The following is a 17841-nucleotide window of genomic DNA, read 5'->3' on the forward strand; positions in this document are numbered from 1 at the left end:
GTAAATTATGTTTCCTTTTCCGTTAATAGGATAAAATTGAAGATTTTCAAGCTTAACTCTGCCAGAAAGCAACTTTCTATGAAGCAACTGTTATGCAATTTGATAAAATATGTACATAAGTAGGGGCTGGCCAGGTACATATGTAAGTAGGTGAGGGTGCGCAGAATAGCCACGTGTCGGAATGTTAGAACAGTTACCGAATAATTCGTAAATTAATATATATATATATATATATATATATCATTTCATTTTATAAAATGTCAAAAGAATAGATCTACATAAATGTTATATTTTCGAGGTCTCCTACGTTAATTACTTTATTCAAAATATATCAAATGAAAGTAGGTAATTTGTGGTTATCATCGATTGTTCGATTACCTAAATCTACGTAACCCTTCAGCACCAAATTTCACCACTAACTAACCAAGTCACCTGGTTGCTACTTAGGTTAAGTTGTAAGAACTGGTGACAGTCTTATTCCAAAAAAAAGGTGAATATATTCTCTACCCAACACCTAGTTGTTTGTTCATTTATTTACTTGATAAATTTACTAATTATCAGTGACCTAACCAAGTTTTTCTCAAATTTTCTGGGAGAATAGTTAATAGCAACATATCGGAATTTAATGTTACTTGTTTAATTGTGCATGATTTGTAAATACAACGTTAATTTTCTCCTTCATTTACAGAAAAGATGATCTTCCTTTAAGAAGCGTGAAAATACTATGTGTAGATGGCTATCTTCTTTTAATTCTATATTGTGCAAGGTAACTAATTGCATTTAATCACGTCAATGAACCAATTCAGTAGATACCAACCAAATGGCAGAAGCAGCAAATGAAGGAGGTATTATAAATATTCCAACCCTCATTCCGAATAAAGGGGTAATTCATCGTGAAGATGAACACAGGTTAATATTATGTAAACCAAAATTAATGTCACTTAAATCTGTTACGCTTGAGAAATTAGAAAAAATGCAAAAAGAAGCTGAAGAAAAGCTATTAATGCAACAAAGCAATAATCAGTAAAAAAAAAAAAAAAAAAATGACAGCGGGACCTTTGATCGCAGAGGTAGTGCTGACATTCTGCCTCGCTTCATTAATATTGTATAAATATGGGAATGTAAGAAAACAAAATGCCCTAGTTACATTCGCAGTTCTGATTGCTTGGTATTTCTCCTTTCTCATCATCTTCGTGCTTCCTCTTGATGTGTCCTCAGTAAGTACACTTACAGTAATATTACTTAATTCCTAAGTTATTTGTATAGTTTATTTTTATTTATTTTTTTAGACCGTTTATCGACAGTGTACGCAAGAGAATAATATAACAGAATTTGAAAGTAATACTACCATTTGTAAAATTCCATGGAGCCATGTGCCAGAGAGTGTTTTCCCAAATTTATGGAGAGTTGTTTACTGGACTTCACAAGTTCTCACATGGTAATATTGTAAAATTAGCTTGCTAATTCAACTTTATTATATTTGCAAAAATAAATATATTTTGGCCCTGAGAGGAAATGTAACCTTTGGAATAAAAAAAAATTGCACGTATATCTTAATGTGACAGATAATTTTGTCTGAAGGTTGGTGTTACCATTGATGCAGTCCTACGCCAAAGCTGGCGAATTTACAATGCGAGGGAAACTTAAATCTGCATTAGTTGACAATGCTATATATTATGGATCCTATTTATTTATTTGTGGTATTCTTCTTATATATCTAGCAATCAAACCTGAATTGCAGCTAGACGGGTAAGTGAATTGTCATTTCAGGTGGAATCACCTGGCGCCAAAAGCACATTTATTCCAATGAAATTTCAATTTCTAGGCAAAAATTGAAAGCTATAGCTTCATCTGCAAGTAACACCTGGGGTTTGTTATTGCTGGTGTGTTTATTAGGTTATGCTTTGGTTGAGATTCCTCGAAATCTCTGGCTAAGTACAAATCCTGCGTACAAATTACAAAAAGCATATTTTAAAGTAGCTAAAATATCTGCTGATAAATGTGAGGCTGAGGAATCATTGGAAGATATACTTGAAGTAAGTTGCATCTGCAGTCACACGTACCATTTTTTATAAAATAATTTTAATTTCTTCTTCAGTAAATACGTCAGTTTCATCTGCACTTTGAGCAAACTATTTTTTGTAAACAGTCTTATTCAATCTTTTAATTAGACGGTACATTCAATGGCCTCGTGTGTCCGTCCAAGAGATGCACTCTATGCAGAAATGGAAACAGTGATTCATAAGATACCTCTTCACTTAAATCAGAAGGCCAAAGTACAGTCATCTGCAGCTCATGCTGATTCAATGGTGTCTCCTACACTTAAATCTTTAGTGAGAATTCATAAGCAGGTATCAGAAATAATTTTTAACTGATTTCTTAATTGTATGTGAAAAAAAGATCTTCCCTGTCCATGAAAATGCGCCACTGTTCGTCATTTGGAAAATTAAGGAATTTCCTCAAATTCTATGGTACTGGGACACAGTTTTAAAATTCTAAAATGAATGAAACTTACGTTAAAACTAATTCCTAGTAAAAAAAAAATGGAGTCAAGGCAGGAGTCTGGGCCATTTGTCGATTGATATTGTTCAAATCCCAAGTTTTCTTACATGCTGCTTAGGCAAGAAAGAATAATAAAAATTTATTCCGCAAATAAATGTTTTGGTGTAAAGTTTGTATTAAAAAACGTACTAAAAATAAAAACGTTTAAGAGGATGTGAGTGTCCGTTGGAGAGTGGTTGGTTGTGTGTTAATAAAAAATAACTTGAAATTGAAAATCACAGGAAGTTAAAACTTGGGTACCTCAATCCGAAGTGAAATTTTTACTAAATGACATTCAGTTTTTCCTTCTTTTTTTTTAAATAAGTTTTTTTTCGCTGTTTAGAATAACCATTTTTCCATCATTTTTTTTCAAAATACCTCACGGTTTCTAAGTCATCTGGGAGAAAGACGAACGCATAAAATCAGCTGATGACAAAAACACGTGACTTTTTCCAGCATCGCAGGCCCTTTAAGTTCCAAAGAAGCATTCCATTTTGTTGAATTTGCATTTTATTTGTAGTTTATCTGACAATTTTTTGCAGTTGATTAAAGCACTTCACACAAGTAAAAGATGTGAGACACAATGGCAACTGGCTGTTCAAAAAGTCATATTACTTGAAGATGTTCAAAGGAATAGACACAGTAGGGATAGAACCTTTAAACATACTTTCAGTAATACACCTTCTCTATTTTCTCCAACGTTTGGTAATTTTATGAAAATGCTTCTAAAATCTGACTTTTTAATGGATATTTTAAATAATTTTATCATTTAAATAATGTCCTTCATTCAGAATGGTACTGGAGATGTGTGATTCAAGATTATGTTTGCCAGACTGCTGCAATACTCGCAGCCGTTCTTTCTACAGCCGTTGTGTGGTCGGAAGTGACATTTTTCAATAAAAGTCCTGTGTTATCTCTTTTTGCTATTTTTTTGGGATTAGCCAGAGAAAATTATGACTACTTCACAATAGAGGTAAATTAAAGAATTTACTTTTCATGGAGATTTTTTTAAAGTATTGTGTGATTACCTAATAATGGCAGCTAATAATGGACATAGATCTGCCTAACAAATATTTTTCGTTTATAATCAGGTGTTGTCTACAGTAATAATCGCTTATTTATGTTTCTGCGCATATTCAACGGTATTAAAAATTAGAGTCCTAAATTACTATTACTTGGCCCCGCACCATCAGACGGATGAACACAGTCTTATATTTTCTGGAATGTAAGTTCTTGTATATATTTTTTTTTATAATATGAATTAATGTGCATTTTTATATACTATTTTTCATACACTTTTAGTAAGGTTTCCTTCTTTTTTTAGCCATTAACTAAATGAATACCTTCGTTCATATATTTGTTTTCCATTGTTTTTTTCTAGGATGCTATGTAGATTAACGCCTCCCATGTGCTTAAATTTTCTTGGACTGATTCACATGGATAGTCATATTATCAAAAGTCGAATATCAGAAACTTATTATACTCAGGTTAATATATTAGATGAATACTTTTATTATTGCTCCCTAATTTTTGCCAAAGAAATAAAAATTGAGGAAATCAGGATTGAAACAATCTTTTCGCTTAGTAGCATTCTTAAATACTTATTCATGGGAGTAAGTTTGTAAGTTTTTAAGTAAGTTTATATGGATAAACTATTGCAATGTTATCACACTGACAAAATGGAGATATATTACACTTTTACAGATGCTAGAAGGCTTTCTATGAATTGCGTATTCTTTTTATAGAGAAGTTCTGGGAGTAGAATGAGACATTTTTCAATTATAGGTTATGGTTTGTTACGTAACAAACCATAATATATATATATGAAATTAGCACAACAGAATAATGCCGCGCAATGGCACTTTCGCTTGAATTTTTTATTGATATGAATTGGAAAAAATTATTATTCTTAATAATCGGTGCTAAAGCTGGAGGTGACAAAGTATTGCCCTTAGTATGACAAGCTTTTGATAAATGGCAAGTTATATTCATTAACGAAATTACAGGACTATATAAATTTACTGAATAAAAGAGGTGGACAAAAAAGTCGCCAGAGTTTAAAAAAAAAACAAATTGAGAAGGTACCTATAGCAGACCATTAGGCAAGACATTCGAAATAATAGTTAAAAGCGCTAATGACTAGGCAGTTGTTATATTACTTTTATTTTTAATTACAGTTTAATTTTTTTATTATATTTTTATTTTACAATTACTATTAGTTTCTTTGATTCCTCAGGTTATGGGACATATGGATGTCGTTTCTATTATATCAGATGGTTTCAACATTTATTTTCCAATGTTGGTATTAGCTTTTTGTCTGGCCACATACTTCAGTCTTGGTTCACGACTTCTCTCACTAGTTGGCTTTCAACAATTCCTAGATGATGATGAACTAACTTCAGAACTTGTCGAAGAAGGAAAAGAACTTGTTAATAGAGGTCACATCACAATTTATGATCATATTTTGAAAATGAGATAATAGTATTTCTCTCGTAATTGACTTTTTGTACTAAACATTTGTAGAAAAGAGAAAGCGCCAAAGAACTGAAGAAACTGCTGAACGAAGAAGGGAATTTAGCGAACGTTTTGGGAACACAAAACCCTCAATGACTACAGATGTAATCATAAGTAAGCTTAATTACACTTATTCTTTTGATGAATAACCACCTAAAGCAGGGGTGTCAAACTCAGTTAAAACATGGGTCACACATTTCCAAAATTTGTTAAGTTTATATTTGAAGTATATTAAGGATTCAGAAATATGGATAGGATATTTAAAACACTATCTAATAGCTTTTTAAAAAAAATTATTCTATTTAATGTATTTATAAAACTAAAATTATTCGTATTTACCCGATAGAAAGCTTTCCTCGTACTAGTTTTCCAATGTCTGACAGAACAGACATTTTTCTTTAAGGCAGATAGATGTTTATCTAGTCAGACTTGATTAGTATGCCGTTTTGTTTAATTTTTTGGACGGAAATAGTTGCTCACGCAAGAACTTACTCTCAAAATAACATAAAATTTCAATAGCAATTTTTTTTGGGTATTTATTACCTAAATAAGAATAAATTTTGGAAATTACTACTTCGTCTTTTAAAAAACAGACAAACAGAGATTGGCAGACATATCGCTTCTAAACGTCGCTGGAACGAAGTCAGCACAATTATGCACAACCACAGGCCCCCAGGAAAGGCAAAGGGCCCCGTATATACTCGTCTTCAGTAGTTAAAGGGTTAACGAGGAATTTGTGTATACTTTATTGCCTGGATCTCTCCTAAGTGCTATTCCTTTCATAGCAATTTTTTCTATTTACATAAAATAGGACCTCAAGAAATTACCTCGAGAGCGGCCAGTTTGACACCCCTGACCTTAAGTGATGTATTAAAGCTCTAATCGACAATGACTGCATTAATCGTCCATTATAGATTTTTTTGTTTAATTTAATGGGGCTTTTCATTACAATTATTTAGGGGCAAAGTTAAAAAAAATGATATTAAATTTCATCTTTAGCAGTCAATAGAGATTTGGATTTAGTAAGCTAGAAATGCTGACTAATTTTTATAATTAATGACCATTGTTAGATTTTGCGCGAAGTTCCAGAACATTTGGGTGGGGGGAGAGACATGGCTGATGTTCTGGTGAATAATTAAAACGATCGCAAGACTCATGGGAAGGAAAATTATATTTTTGCCTCTAAAAATTAATGCAATAAAACCGATGAGATCCTCCCAAAAATTCTTAAAAGAAAATGTCTGTACAGAATGAAAAAAGTATTCCAGTTTACTAGTATACTTATTACTTATGAGAATTTGGACTATTTACTATTCGCTTATTTCAAACAGACAGTGGAATGTTAAGAGACAGCTCGTCTACATCAAACTTATTAGCAGCATCTGAACCAATCGCAGTTTATCAAACAGAAACGCACGCAGATTATAGAAGTCATCCTCCTAGAGGTCTATTTGATGATATTTAAATTGTTTAACAGAATTTTTGATGTATTTTTATTCCAGTAGCTGTAGTTCCTGTATTAAAAGGGAATTTTTTTCTTTTTTTAAAAAGGACTTTATTAAATTCTTTTTAGTTTATTTATAATAGTTATTATTATAATAATAATTATAACTAGTAAATTGTTTTATATTTCATTAGCAATAAATGTATTTAATTAAAAAGGGGTAAAAAGTTCTAGTTTTAATAAAATGTACAAGCTAAGAGTAAATTATGTATGAATTGTATTCGTTCATTGCACATACTATTAAAAACACAAATGTATTATTTTATATAAAAGAAAGATATTGTTATTCTGACTATAAACACGGTTATTCCTAATCATTTTAACAAATAAAGCTTAATTCATCAGCTAACCACGCCTATCTCTAGATATTACTTTTTAATAGCGATAATTTTGCACTGTTTAAATTGTACACCAAAGGCACTTGTACATAATGTTGGTTAATTTCTGCTGAATGTATCAATAATATCCCTGTATATTTGAATAAATTATTTGTCGTTACGATAGTTGTATCAATGTAATTTTTATAGCGATATAGAATTTTTTTTCATGTTATAAATTAACATTTATTTATTCTTTATAATTTTGAAACTTATTTATTACATTCCAATTACTTAACACAGCTGAAAGTAAATGAACAGTTATTTTAAGTATAATTTTTGTTGTAAAATTATTTTTCTCTAAAATTAAAATAAATAATTAAATCCTCATCTTATTTTTTTATTTTTTTTTCAATGAAAATGTTTGTGATTTAGAGATTTAGATTAGTATTATTTGTAATTATTGCTGTAAATTTTGTAAATTACTGAGAGTCTTATGTATTTACAACTTATTTAACATAATTTTGGTAACGAATGATTAAAATGAATATATAATACATGCATTTTAATCCTTAAGAACATTTTCTTTTTAACCTTGATGATGAAATTTTAGTGTTCTTGTGAAGCCATAAACTTTGCAGATTTAAGATTTAGTTATTAAAAAAATACAATCGTGATAAAAGAGAATATTCCTTAAACCAAGCGCCCTATTTTTTGAAATCGTCTTATTAGTTAGCTCTGGAAATAAATAAAAAAATAATCTAGTAAAATTGCGAAAAAAAAATGTACTCGTTGAGTCAGGAAAAAAATAGACTACATTAAAAACTTTGAACTGTTGATTTCTATTTAAACAAAAATTGCAAAGATTTTGATTAAAACAAATTTTAATTTTATGATAAAATTACACTATACAGACAACCCTAACATTCAGAGTACAAGCGGGCATCCACAAATACATAATCTGGGATTTTGTTTTCTTGTTTTTACATGAATGTAAAACTTTTTTCTTTTTTTTAACACTAATTTAATCACTTATTCACTTAGCTTGATTTCTTTTATCCTTTATCCACAATTCTATCCTTGCTTTTAATTCTGTATTCGATTTAACCATGTTCATAGTTAATGGTGACCTATTGAATGGGTCCGTCTGGTCACTCAGCAAATGCCTACAAAAAAATAAAAATCTTAATAAAAAAACTAAAGTAACAGGATGAAATAAAAGAAAAAGATCCAATACAGAAGAAACAGAACTCTCTCAATTGGAATGCCGGTAAAAAAAAAAAGCAGCACTCGCATACATACATATACAGGGTGATCCACTTAAAACGCCCAAATCGCTAATAACTTTTTGGAAAGCGGAATTTCGAAAAAACCCACGAAGTAAACTATATGTTTTTTTGGGTCTAGTTTTCAAATTTTTCACCCCAATGCTGTATCTTTATTTTTGGCGGAGTTACGGCGATTGGGGTTCATTAAGAACCACTGGTTTTGACAATAATTATGAAAACTATATACAAAATTGTGAAAAATGACGACCCCGTTTCGGTATCCCTAATATTTGTCGAGATATTTAAGATCAAATTTACTATTTTATTAACTCTGGAACGGTTTTCAGTAATTATTTTCCACCAGAAATACACGTTTTGGAGGTCCTCTGACTACAAAAATGTTATTTGTGACGCAAAGATCAAAAATAATAAAAATTAAACATTTTAAAAATGTAGTGTAATGTAATGGTTATGGGTGTGTCAGAAAAAATTTGTTTTATCAACAATTAAAAGCAACCAACACATTATTTTAATGTACCCAGTATGCAAGACCACGACCTATGATTACGGTAAGAATCTCTTGCCAGGGAGGGGCGGGTGTTGGTCTAGTGGTGAAGAGCGTGGCTTTGTAAGTTGGAGATCCCCAGTTTGAATCTCGCGTATGCAGTCATTCTTATTACCTAAAAAATCATAATACTTTTTTTAATAAAGTGTAGTCATGCGCTGGATTCGAACTGGGGATCTCCCACTTACAAAGCCACGCTCTAGACCAACACCCGCCCCTCCCTCGCAAGATATTCTTACCGTAATCATAGGTCAAGAAGTCTTGCATACTGGGTGCATTAAAGTGATGTGATGATTGCTTTTATTTGATGATAAAACAAATTTATCCCGATTCACCCACAACCATAACATTATACTACATGTTTTAAAATCTTCAATGATTACTATTTTTTTACATTGCGTCACCAAAAACATTTTTTGCAGTCAGAGGACCTCCCAAAACTTGTATTTGTGGTGGAAAATTAATATTGAAAACCGTTCACGAATAGATAAAATTGTAATTTTGATCATAAATATCTCAACTAATATCAGGTATATCGAAGCGGGGTCAACGTCATTTTTCACAGTTTTTTATGTAGTTTTCATAATCATTGTCAAAACCAGTGGTCCTTACGAAACCTCAATTAGGTTTTTGGCCGTAACTCCGCCAAAAATGTAGATACAGCATTGGGGTGGAAAATTTGAAAACTAAACAAAAAAAAAAAACTTCGTGGGTTTTTTCGAAATTCCGCTTTTCTAAAAAGTTATTAGCGATTGGTGCGTTTTAAATGGATCACCCTGTATATGCGTAGATACATATATTGTAGATAACATAAGTCATATGTTCCAAATCAAGGTACATTTGAACAATTTTACATAGTGAAAGTTAAATGCTATAAAACGTTTAATATTTAATTTTGGTATTGAATTAATATATTTTCGGAAATGAGTTTTAACAGAAAATACATTTTTAGCTAAAAAAAAAATAAGGTGATAAAGGTAGGTTTCATTACCTGAAAGTGTTACCTGGAATAGAGTTCCGGAACCTGTATGCCAAGATTTTTTGAAAAACGTAATTTACGGAACAGATAAAACATTAGTATTTACAAGGTAAGAAACACACTTTGGCAAGTAATTATCAATTTGTCTTTCCAGATTGACTTAGGAACCGTTGTTGAAAGAGCACATATCCTCTCTGGAGTTATCAAGGAAGAGAGTATTTGTTAGCAGCAGAAAGTGCAAACACTGATGCGTACCATGAGTACTGAAGAGTTAAACTAGTTACAATTCATTGTAAGAACCATTGTGTGTGTACCTGTGGCTTGTGCATGGTAGGAGTAGGAAGTTTATAGGCGGCGAAATTTTTGTGCAAAATGGCTCGCGACCGATTCAGCCAATACACACATTTATAAAAGAATCCAAAGAAATGGGTAACAACATGTGACTATAAAGGAAATGGCAACTATTTTGGATAATAGCATTACTTTAGCACAGGCTCTACATTACATTACTTAAACATTGGCTACAAAACAGTACAGAGTGACAAATCATTCAACTGCTGAACCCGTCACTTAGACGATTGTGATGAACTTGTACGTTGTTTCAGTTGAAGGTGATGGATTTCTTGAAATAATTATTTCAGATGAAACATGAGTGCAATCTCAAACCAGAAACGAAACGATTACTGAGCTGGTGCTAGATGAAACCAAACTCCACACCCTACCATCAGCAGAAAAACTAATGCTCTCCTAAAATGCACTAAGGAGTAATTTTAAAAAATAATTTTAGATTAGGCTGTTAACATTAACCAATTACTCTTATGAATATATGTTCCAAAATCATATTCGCCCTGCAAACAACAGTAAATATTAGGCCTTTTTACATCAGTGAATAATATAGTAGACAATATCCGACCACACAGTGCTCGTTCAACGTTTGCGACAATCAAGGATATAAAATGTGAATGCCTTACAAATCAATCTTTTCCAATTATTGTTATTTGTTTCAGTTGAAGGTGATGGATGGTAAAAACCGTGGCTGACGAGTAGCTGCAGTTACAATCAAAAGAATATTCTCGAGAGGTATGCGATTAGAAGCTCTGGGAGAGTGGATTGAACGGCATGAGAACTATGATATACATACATTTACATAATTTTTCTATGACCTGTCATTTGCCTCTTACTTTAAATCGCTTTGAAATAATACCAACCTGGCAATAGTTGTTCTATCAATATTAATTCTTGACGATGGAAGAGTAACAGGGTCTAACATTAAGGTTGACATAATTGGATCGAGAAACTCTTCTGGAGCTTCAGCAAGCAACTCTTCGTCTGTTTGTTGCACGCTTGCCAATCTTGCAACTTCCTCAAAAACAGCTTCTAATTCAATCACAAATTCTGCACCACCTATTCGGGCTGCAAAAGAAAATTAATCTTAAATTTATCTAACAAAATTTCCTGAATGCAGTTTTGCTACTTTTTTATTTGTTTTAACTCACCAAGAACGTCTTTGGCATATGTACATAACTGAGGACTATATGAACGCCCGTCTCTAGATACAGCGCAGCAAAATTTGGTATTAGAACCCAAATTAATGTATATTTTGCAAATATCTTTGACTATAGAACCAGGATCAAACTTATATTCACTATGATCTTTAACCTTTAAAAAAAAATATGCGCAATAAATATAAACTGAATATTTTATTTGAAAACATCAAGTATAGCCAATAATACCTTAAAATTTTTTTTATTTGGTCCAACAAGATGATGAAGGAAATAATTTAACATAGCTGCCACTCTATCCACCATTGTTGAATGGCAAAGGATTGATAATATTTCTGAACTCATATATTCCAATGTATGAATTGTTTCCTTTCCAAGAATGTTGTCAAATCTTAAATAATATTATCGCATTTACTTTTTTATTTAGTTAATAAAGTTATAAAGTTCCTAATTAATTTTTCGCATGGAATGAATGACAAGAATTAAAAGCTGTTATTGTTCGATCATCTTCTGCATGTACTAGTTGTACACTGATGGGATGATATCAGGAAATCCTGTTTATGTATTTACTTTATTTAGCATAATTTTTTATTTAATAATTATTGATTAACGTCTTGTCAATGTAATCGCAGTACACACAGTATTTTTCAAAAACTATCTTCGACTTCCTCTTACTGCTTGGGAGACGAAGGAGAATAGCAAGTGATTTTTGAAAATAGGAAGGGCAAAATTTAAAAAGTCAACCATAAGCATGACTTTTCCCAAATTGATTTTTTGGTTTTCGTGATTTTCTTAAAAATAACGGTAATGATTTTCTTTACTCATCCATCTTGTTTGAATCGCATTTATAAAACAATTTCGTTTGGAAAATATATTTAGTTTATTTAAGAAGCTTATAATCATTAATAAAATCCGGTTTAAGAAAATCAATTGGAATTTTTGTAATTTTACCGAAAACAGATCCATAATTTTTCATTAAACACGAAATGTTAATAAATTTATGGTGAATTTTAAATTTTATTTGAAAAAATATTGAAACAAAAAAATTTGGGATGTCCTAGGGGAAGCTGAGAATTAACAAAGTACTTGATTGAAGAGGATATTGGCTTATCGTCATTACATTATTTCAAGTAAGAATTCTCTGTTCCAAAAATAAAATTCAATAAAATTACATCAATTACAATCAACAAGTTTTACCTAGCTGTTACTCCGATGTGTCTGAAATTTTGTTCTGTTCGATCTCGTTCTTCAGGAGAAAGTTGATCCCAATCTCCATTATCCCTTAAATGCAAATAAGAGCTTTTAATTTTACATTTATTTTGTTTCTCGCATGAACTAAAAGAATTAGCATGAAAGTAGCGTCAAATCTACAAAGTTCAGAATTAGTAAATTCATACCTTGCTGTTTGCATTGTCCTTAGCTGAGCCATATTTGCCAGTGCTTCGTCAAGCAAAAATATAGCATCGTTCATGAGTAAATTTAAAAACCTTAAGAAGAGGGGAGGAGTCACTTCTTCCATGTTAGCTTCTGCCTCTACCGCCAAACTTCTGATTTGAAAATATATATCTACGTATTATACACACGACGATGCCATAAGTGATCGCATTATATATAGAATATTTATCTTAATTTATACGAGGCAACAAACGGATATGAACTTACTTAAAAGCAGCCCTATGTTCTGGCAATTCCCACAAATAATCCATAACAATGTACATAGGTCGCCTGTAATTAAATTTCTGTTCAAAAGCAACAGCTTCGCCAGTCATTTCTATTGATACAAATACATCGAGAAGACACCTTGCAACCTAAAAAACGTTCCAAAGATATTGAAAATTAGATTCTGAGTAAAAAAACACACCAATCCCATAAATGTCTTGATAGAAATTACTGAAATCAGTTCAAACCTGCGTTCTGTGTGGATGTTCAAGAAATAATTTTTCTCTGTAAAATACTCCTAGTGGATTTGGATTTAGACTAGGTTGTTCTCGATCTCTAGGTAATAAGCATTCCAAAGATTGTGCTAGAAGCGCTCTTAAATGAGGATTTCTGGCACGTTCCTTAGAACCCATGAACACTAATAACACAGACAGTAGAGGTTCCATAAGCTTAGGTCCTCCAGATTCTAAGCTTTGTGGAGAGTAAGTTTTTGCAAGTTTCATGTATCTTCCTACACTTTCAACAACTAGTTCTGGTATACACCTACAAGAAATTTACCAAATTTACCATGTTTCATATTCTTCTCAGTGAATTCTGTAGTTCCTAAATCATTCTTTATCTAACAGATTTTCAAGCTGTTTTAAAGAAATTTGTGATGAAATTAATTATGATATAATATTTCAATTACTTAAGTGTTTGAAGACCAGTTTCCGGCAATGGAAAGTTGAGTCCCCTGTAAGCCGTAGGAGCGTAACTTGCTCTTTCTTCAACGACTGGATCTAAGACAACTTGAATAAGCCATTCAGCTGTAGCAACCTCAAATTGTCCTAAAAGTTTTAGCATAACTGGTTCAAGAAGAGCACACCTCATGCATAGGTATCTGCACAGCAAATTAAACATGAACTTCATATCCTATTTACAATTGAATAATTTAAAAGGGTTCGATAAAAAAATAGAATAATTTTGGATAGTTTTAATATAAGTTTTTTTTTAAATTTTCAACTCTTTTACCTGGACATCTCCATTTCCATTCTTTCTCTAAATGTTTCCACCATGTCCACTCTCTGTTGCACTTGAGCTTGAGCATCTGTGAGAGTTTGTTGCAATCTTCCTATTTCTTGATAAAGCTGTTGAGTTCTCTCAAGGACCACTCTTACACTGAGATCGATAGCACGTTGTGTCATAAAAAAACATTCAGTAATAAAGTTAAACGGCTGTTTAGAGCGAGCTTTTTGTTCATTTTCATCCAATGGCTGTAAGCAAGTTTCGTTTCCTAGAGATCTGCAATGCACTCCAAATTCACCCAAAGCTTCTGATTCAGGTTCAGTCTATAGAAAAAAATGTTGAATATTAATTAAATTTACATTAAAATTTTGGTTTGCTAAACTGGAAATTACAATGAAAAAATAATAATTTCAGAAATATCTATCTGTATTCTATAAATATATCTAAGTGATACGCCAACATTCAAAGTCGTTGGCTTTCTCAGTTCACTTCCGTCTCCGGACAATATTTTCTTTAATCAACACTGCCTATCACCTACTGTGGGCTTTAAAGGCTCCTAACAAGAAAAAATATAAGGGCAGTGCGCCAGAATTGAATCCGCACTCCAATTAAAGGCAGGTTTATAAAAAGTGGTAAAAATAAAAAAATAAAATAAAACGTGATTTTTTTTTTTTTAATAATTTTTGCCAGGTTCGTATTTATCAGTTCTTGAACAAGAATGTCCACGTCTTTGACAAGGATGTCCTGACAGAAAAAGCTTTTTAACCTAAACCCTTATTATAGCCTATCGTAAGGAGTGTTACGGGATTTATAGAGCTATGAACATTGTATTTACACATCTCTACTTGTAACGTACAGTTTTATAAATTCCAAAAAGCTCCTGATTAAGGGACCAATTCCAAACTTTCTCTGGCAATAACCAAGCTGCCTTCTCCAAAATAATTTTTGTATTTAAAAAGACTTTAGGTTATCCGAAGTATCAGCTGGCAATTCATAATTCCTGTTCTTTTCCTATCTTTTTTTTTTTTTTTTTTTTTGCTAAAATCCCAGATTTTTTCGAGATGTTTCGACTTAGGATGTCTTCATTCGTACACCGAATCAATAATAGTGAATTCAGAACACACATTAATTTCCAAAAAGAAATGTACGATATACGACAAACTGCAAATCATTTCAAAACTTTGCAGTAAATGGATCTGATAACTTCACTGACATTAATGAAGAATTAGTTGGCAATCTTAATTAATCCCCAACAAAATTATAAAGATGACCTCCATACAACATGGATTGGTTTTACTATTTTTTTTTTTTTTTTTGGCGCATCAACAGCTGAGGTTATTAGCGCCCGGAGCTTTTTCCAGTGCACTGCCGGCCTCCGGACAGTGTTCTCTCGTTACAGACAACACTGTCCATCACCGGACAGTGAGCTGTAAGAAGCCTCCTAGGAAGAGAAAATCTAAGGGTCAGCTGCTGGATTGGTTTTACTATTATTATTAACTTGAAATAAAAAAGTGCCAAAAAGTTACAAGAAATCTACAATCTGTTTAGAATTGTACATTATGATTCTACTTACTCCAAAAGATGGATAAGTAGGATCAATCTTAAGAAGTTTTTTGCGATCAGTGATAAATGGTTGAGACAGCCTTAGTAAAACAGAAACGAGGTTGAGTGCATATCCATCAGACACTGACCCTACTGCCCCTGGTAGACCTAAACTTGTTGCTGCCCAAAGTCGGCCTCGAGGTACATTTGCGTCCAAGCAGGCACCCAACCAAGTTAGAGTCTTATGCCTCAGCGCTGGAGATCCTCTCAGTAATTGTTCTATTAGGCTGTGTACCCTTTCACATAATTCGTTCATGGCAGTCCACAAATTTCCTTCTAACGCACTCAACGCCTAATTTTGGAAACAAAATGTTGATCAAATCTTCTTCAACAATGAGTCTTTAAGAATTATGCCATGAACTGTTTAAGAAATACTTACTCCTTCAAGAGGTTTCTCAAAATATTCCACTAAAGAATCTACAGACTTCGGTAAGCATGACAAATTAAGCATTGCACCCAAAAGTGTATCAGCAAAAGAAATGCCAAGTTTAGAAGACTTTGGGGCGCTATGCTCTATAATTAACTGTAAAAAAAAAAAAGAAGTCATTAATAAAAAAATTAGCCGACTAATCTTGAACAAAAATAAGTTTTTAGAAAACAATATTTTGCAGTACTTACTTCAGCTAGCGCTGGAATAGACACAAAAGAAGTTAAAAGATGAAAATGAGAACGAGGAAATGTCATTACTGTAGCTTTAACGAAATCTGTTTGTATAGCGTCCAGTACTGGGCGGAAGGCATACATTAAAGTTTGTGGTCCTTCATCAGACAAAATTAATTGCACAGTATCGTTTACAAACTTAGTTAATTCAGAAGTCGAATTTTCTTCTATTTCATACAGTAACACAAGCTGCAATAGAAAAATGTTTTATAAAACACACACACATTAATCCACTTTTGACTGATTGTAATCTCACAACTTGCCTGTCGATGCACGTTCTGTTTTTCAAAGAGTTGTGGTTGTCTCACAGCAGTTGAAACACTTTCAATAACAAAACTAATGAGGCTGTCTAAAGTAGCAGAAGGAATATCACTTTCCTTGGAATGCACCAAAATGATTAATCTTTTATAACACTCGTACAAATACAATATACATTCCCTCTGAATAGTATGTGAGTTTATGTTATTTTTTAAATTTACTTTGCTTCTAACTAAATATTTGACCGGATCAGTCAAAAAAAGCCTTTCAAATACAACCATTTTTAGAGTACCCACATCCGTGAAACTCCCAGGAGCCAAACTTTCTATTATTTCCTGAAGAAAGATTAGGTGAGGTACACGACCGTTATTTAAAGATTCATTATCTTTGGTAAGCGTAATATTAAATACATCTTCAGCCAGCTTATTTATTCCTGCAGTCACTGGGTCCTTAAAAGAAATGGACTGCACTTTATCGGTATTGGTGCTGTGGGCAACCTCAACTTCATTTTGACTTTTATCTTTTTCAATTTGAAAACTCTTACTAGGTCCTTCATCGATATCTGGATCCTCTCGATTACCTTGTTCACCTTCATTTTCTTCCGAAATTAATGCAAAGAAAGGATTTGTTTGTTTATCTGACATTATCAGGAAGCAATTTATTATCACAACTTAGTAATCACTTTCACTGATTTCGATCATTGTATTTATCATAGTTTAACTATGGTGTAAATCTATCATCTAATTAGTTGCACAGAAATAAACAATCCGATCTCTTTACTTACATTGTCCTTGCACTTTCCATGTTCATTACCTTGCATCATGAGTTTTTATCACCAGTGATGCCACATGTTTTATTAAAAACACATGATAATAAAGAGGGTACACAACTTATGGGATACAAATATTCAAAGGTTAAAACCTCACTAAAAATACAAGTTAACCTAATCCACTAAAGTAAACAAAAACTGTCATTTCATTCTTCGTTTGATTTTTATTGCGCCTAGAATCTTAGATCACAATAAAGGGTTACAACTGAAAATCACTGCATAAATTTCGAATTCTTTAAGCTATGTTCATTCTTAGACACAGAATTAATTAAAATCTCAGCAGTACAACATAGAAAACATATATTGCAGGATTTTTAAACTAGTAAATAAAATTGTCATTTATTTTTCACCGATTAAAACCTATTTTTATTTTAATGAATAAATCGTATTGTGAATTGATCGATTGTTAGTGAAACTTAATATTTTTCACTTATGAATAATTTAATAGTTACAAAAGTACATATGTACATATATACATACATATATATGTATGTACTAACTGAGGCTTGTCAGTGTTTCTGTAAATTGTAACAAAATAATAATGTAATTATATATACTTGTACACTTTGTAATTTATAATTTTATGTTGCCCCCAAAATACTTGCATCCTTTGTAGGGAATCGAACTCAGGTATCCCG

At 32.0% G+C, this 17841-nt stretch overlaps 2 protein-coding genes across 2 annotated transcripts; one reads left to right on the forward strand and one right to left on the reverse strand.

Moving 5' to 3' along the window:
- The first annotated feature begins 352 nt into the window (after positions 1 to 352).
- Positions 353 to 6593, forward strand: LOC141453497 (LMBR1 domain-containing protein 2 homolog). The gene is made up of 13 exons (XM_074126827.1): positions 353 to 490; positions 689 to 1217; positions 1290 to 1438; positions 1582 to 1749; positions 1826 to 2036; positions 2172 to 2351; positions 3084 to 3246; positions 3333 to 3514; positions 3633 to 3766; positions 3923 to 4028; positions 4778 to 4979; positions 5065 to 5169; positions 6387 to 6593. The coding sequence occupies exons 2-13, from the start codon at positions 1044 to 1046 to the stop codon at positions 6518 to 6520; spliced, it is 1908 nt and encodes a 635-aa protein (XP_073982928.1). The 5' UTR covers positions 353 to 490; positions 689 to 1043; the 3' UTR covers positions 6521 to 6593.
- A 628-nt stretch (positions 6594 to 7221) lies between these two features.
- Positions 7222 to 17344, reverse strand: Ube4A (Ubiquitination factor E4A). The gene is made up of 14 exons (XM_074126825.1): positions 16380 to 17344; positions 16075 to 16305; positions 15836 to 15979; positions 15428 to 15748; positions 13861 to 14177; positions 13538 to 13729; positions 13098 to 13392; positions 12853 to 12998; positions 12588 to 12737; positions 12388 to 12471; positions 11422 to 11581; positions 11185 to 11347; positions 10897 to 11101; positions 7222 to 8042 (listed from the first exon to the last, which is right to left on the reverse strand). The coding sequence occupies exons 1-14, from the start codon at positions 17016 to 17018 to the stop codon at positions 7913 to 7915; spliced, it is 3177 nt and encodes a 1058-aa protein (XP_073982926.1). The 5' UTR covers positions 17019 to 17344; the 3' UTR covers positions 7222 to 7912.
- Between the last annotated feature and the right edge of the window lie 497 nt (positions 17345 to 17841).

Source organism: Rhodnius prolixus, unplaced genomic scaffold (assembly GCF_049639745.1).
Source record: "Rhodnius prolixus isolate KJV_2025 unplaced genomic scaffold, Rpr scaffold_3, whole genome shotgun sequence".
In the NCBI taxonomy this organism is placed as follows: Eukaryota; Metazoa; Arthropoda; class Insecta; order Hemiptera; family Reduviidae; genus Rhodnius; species Rhodnius prolixus.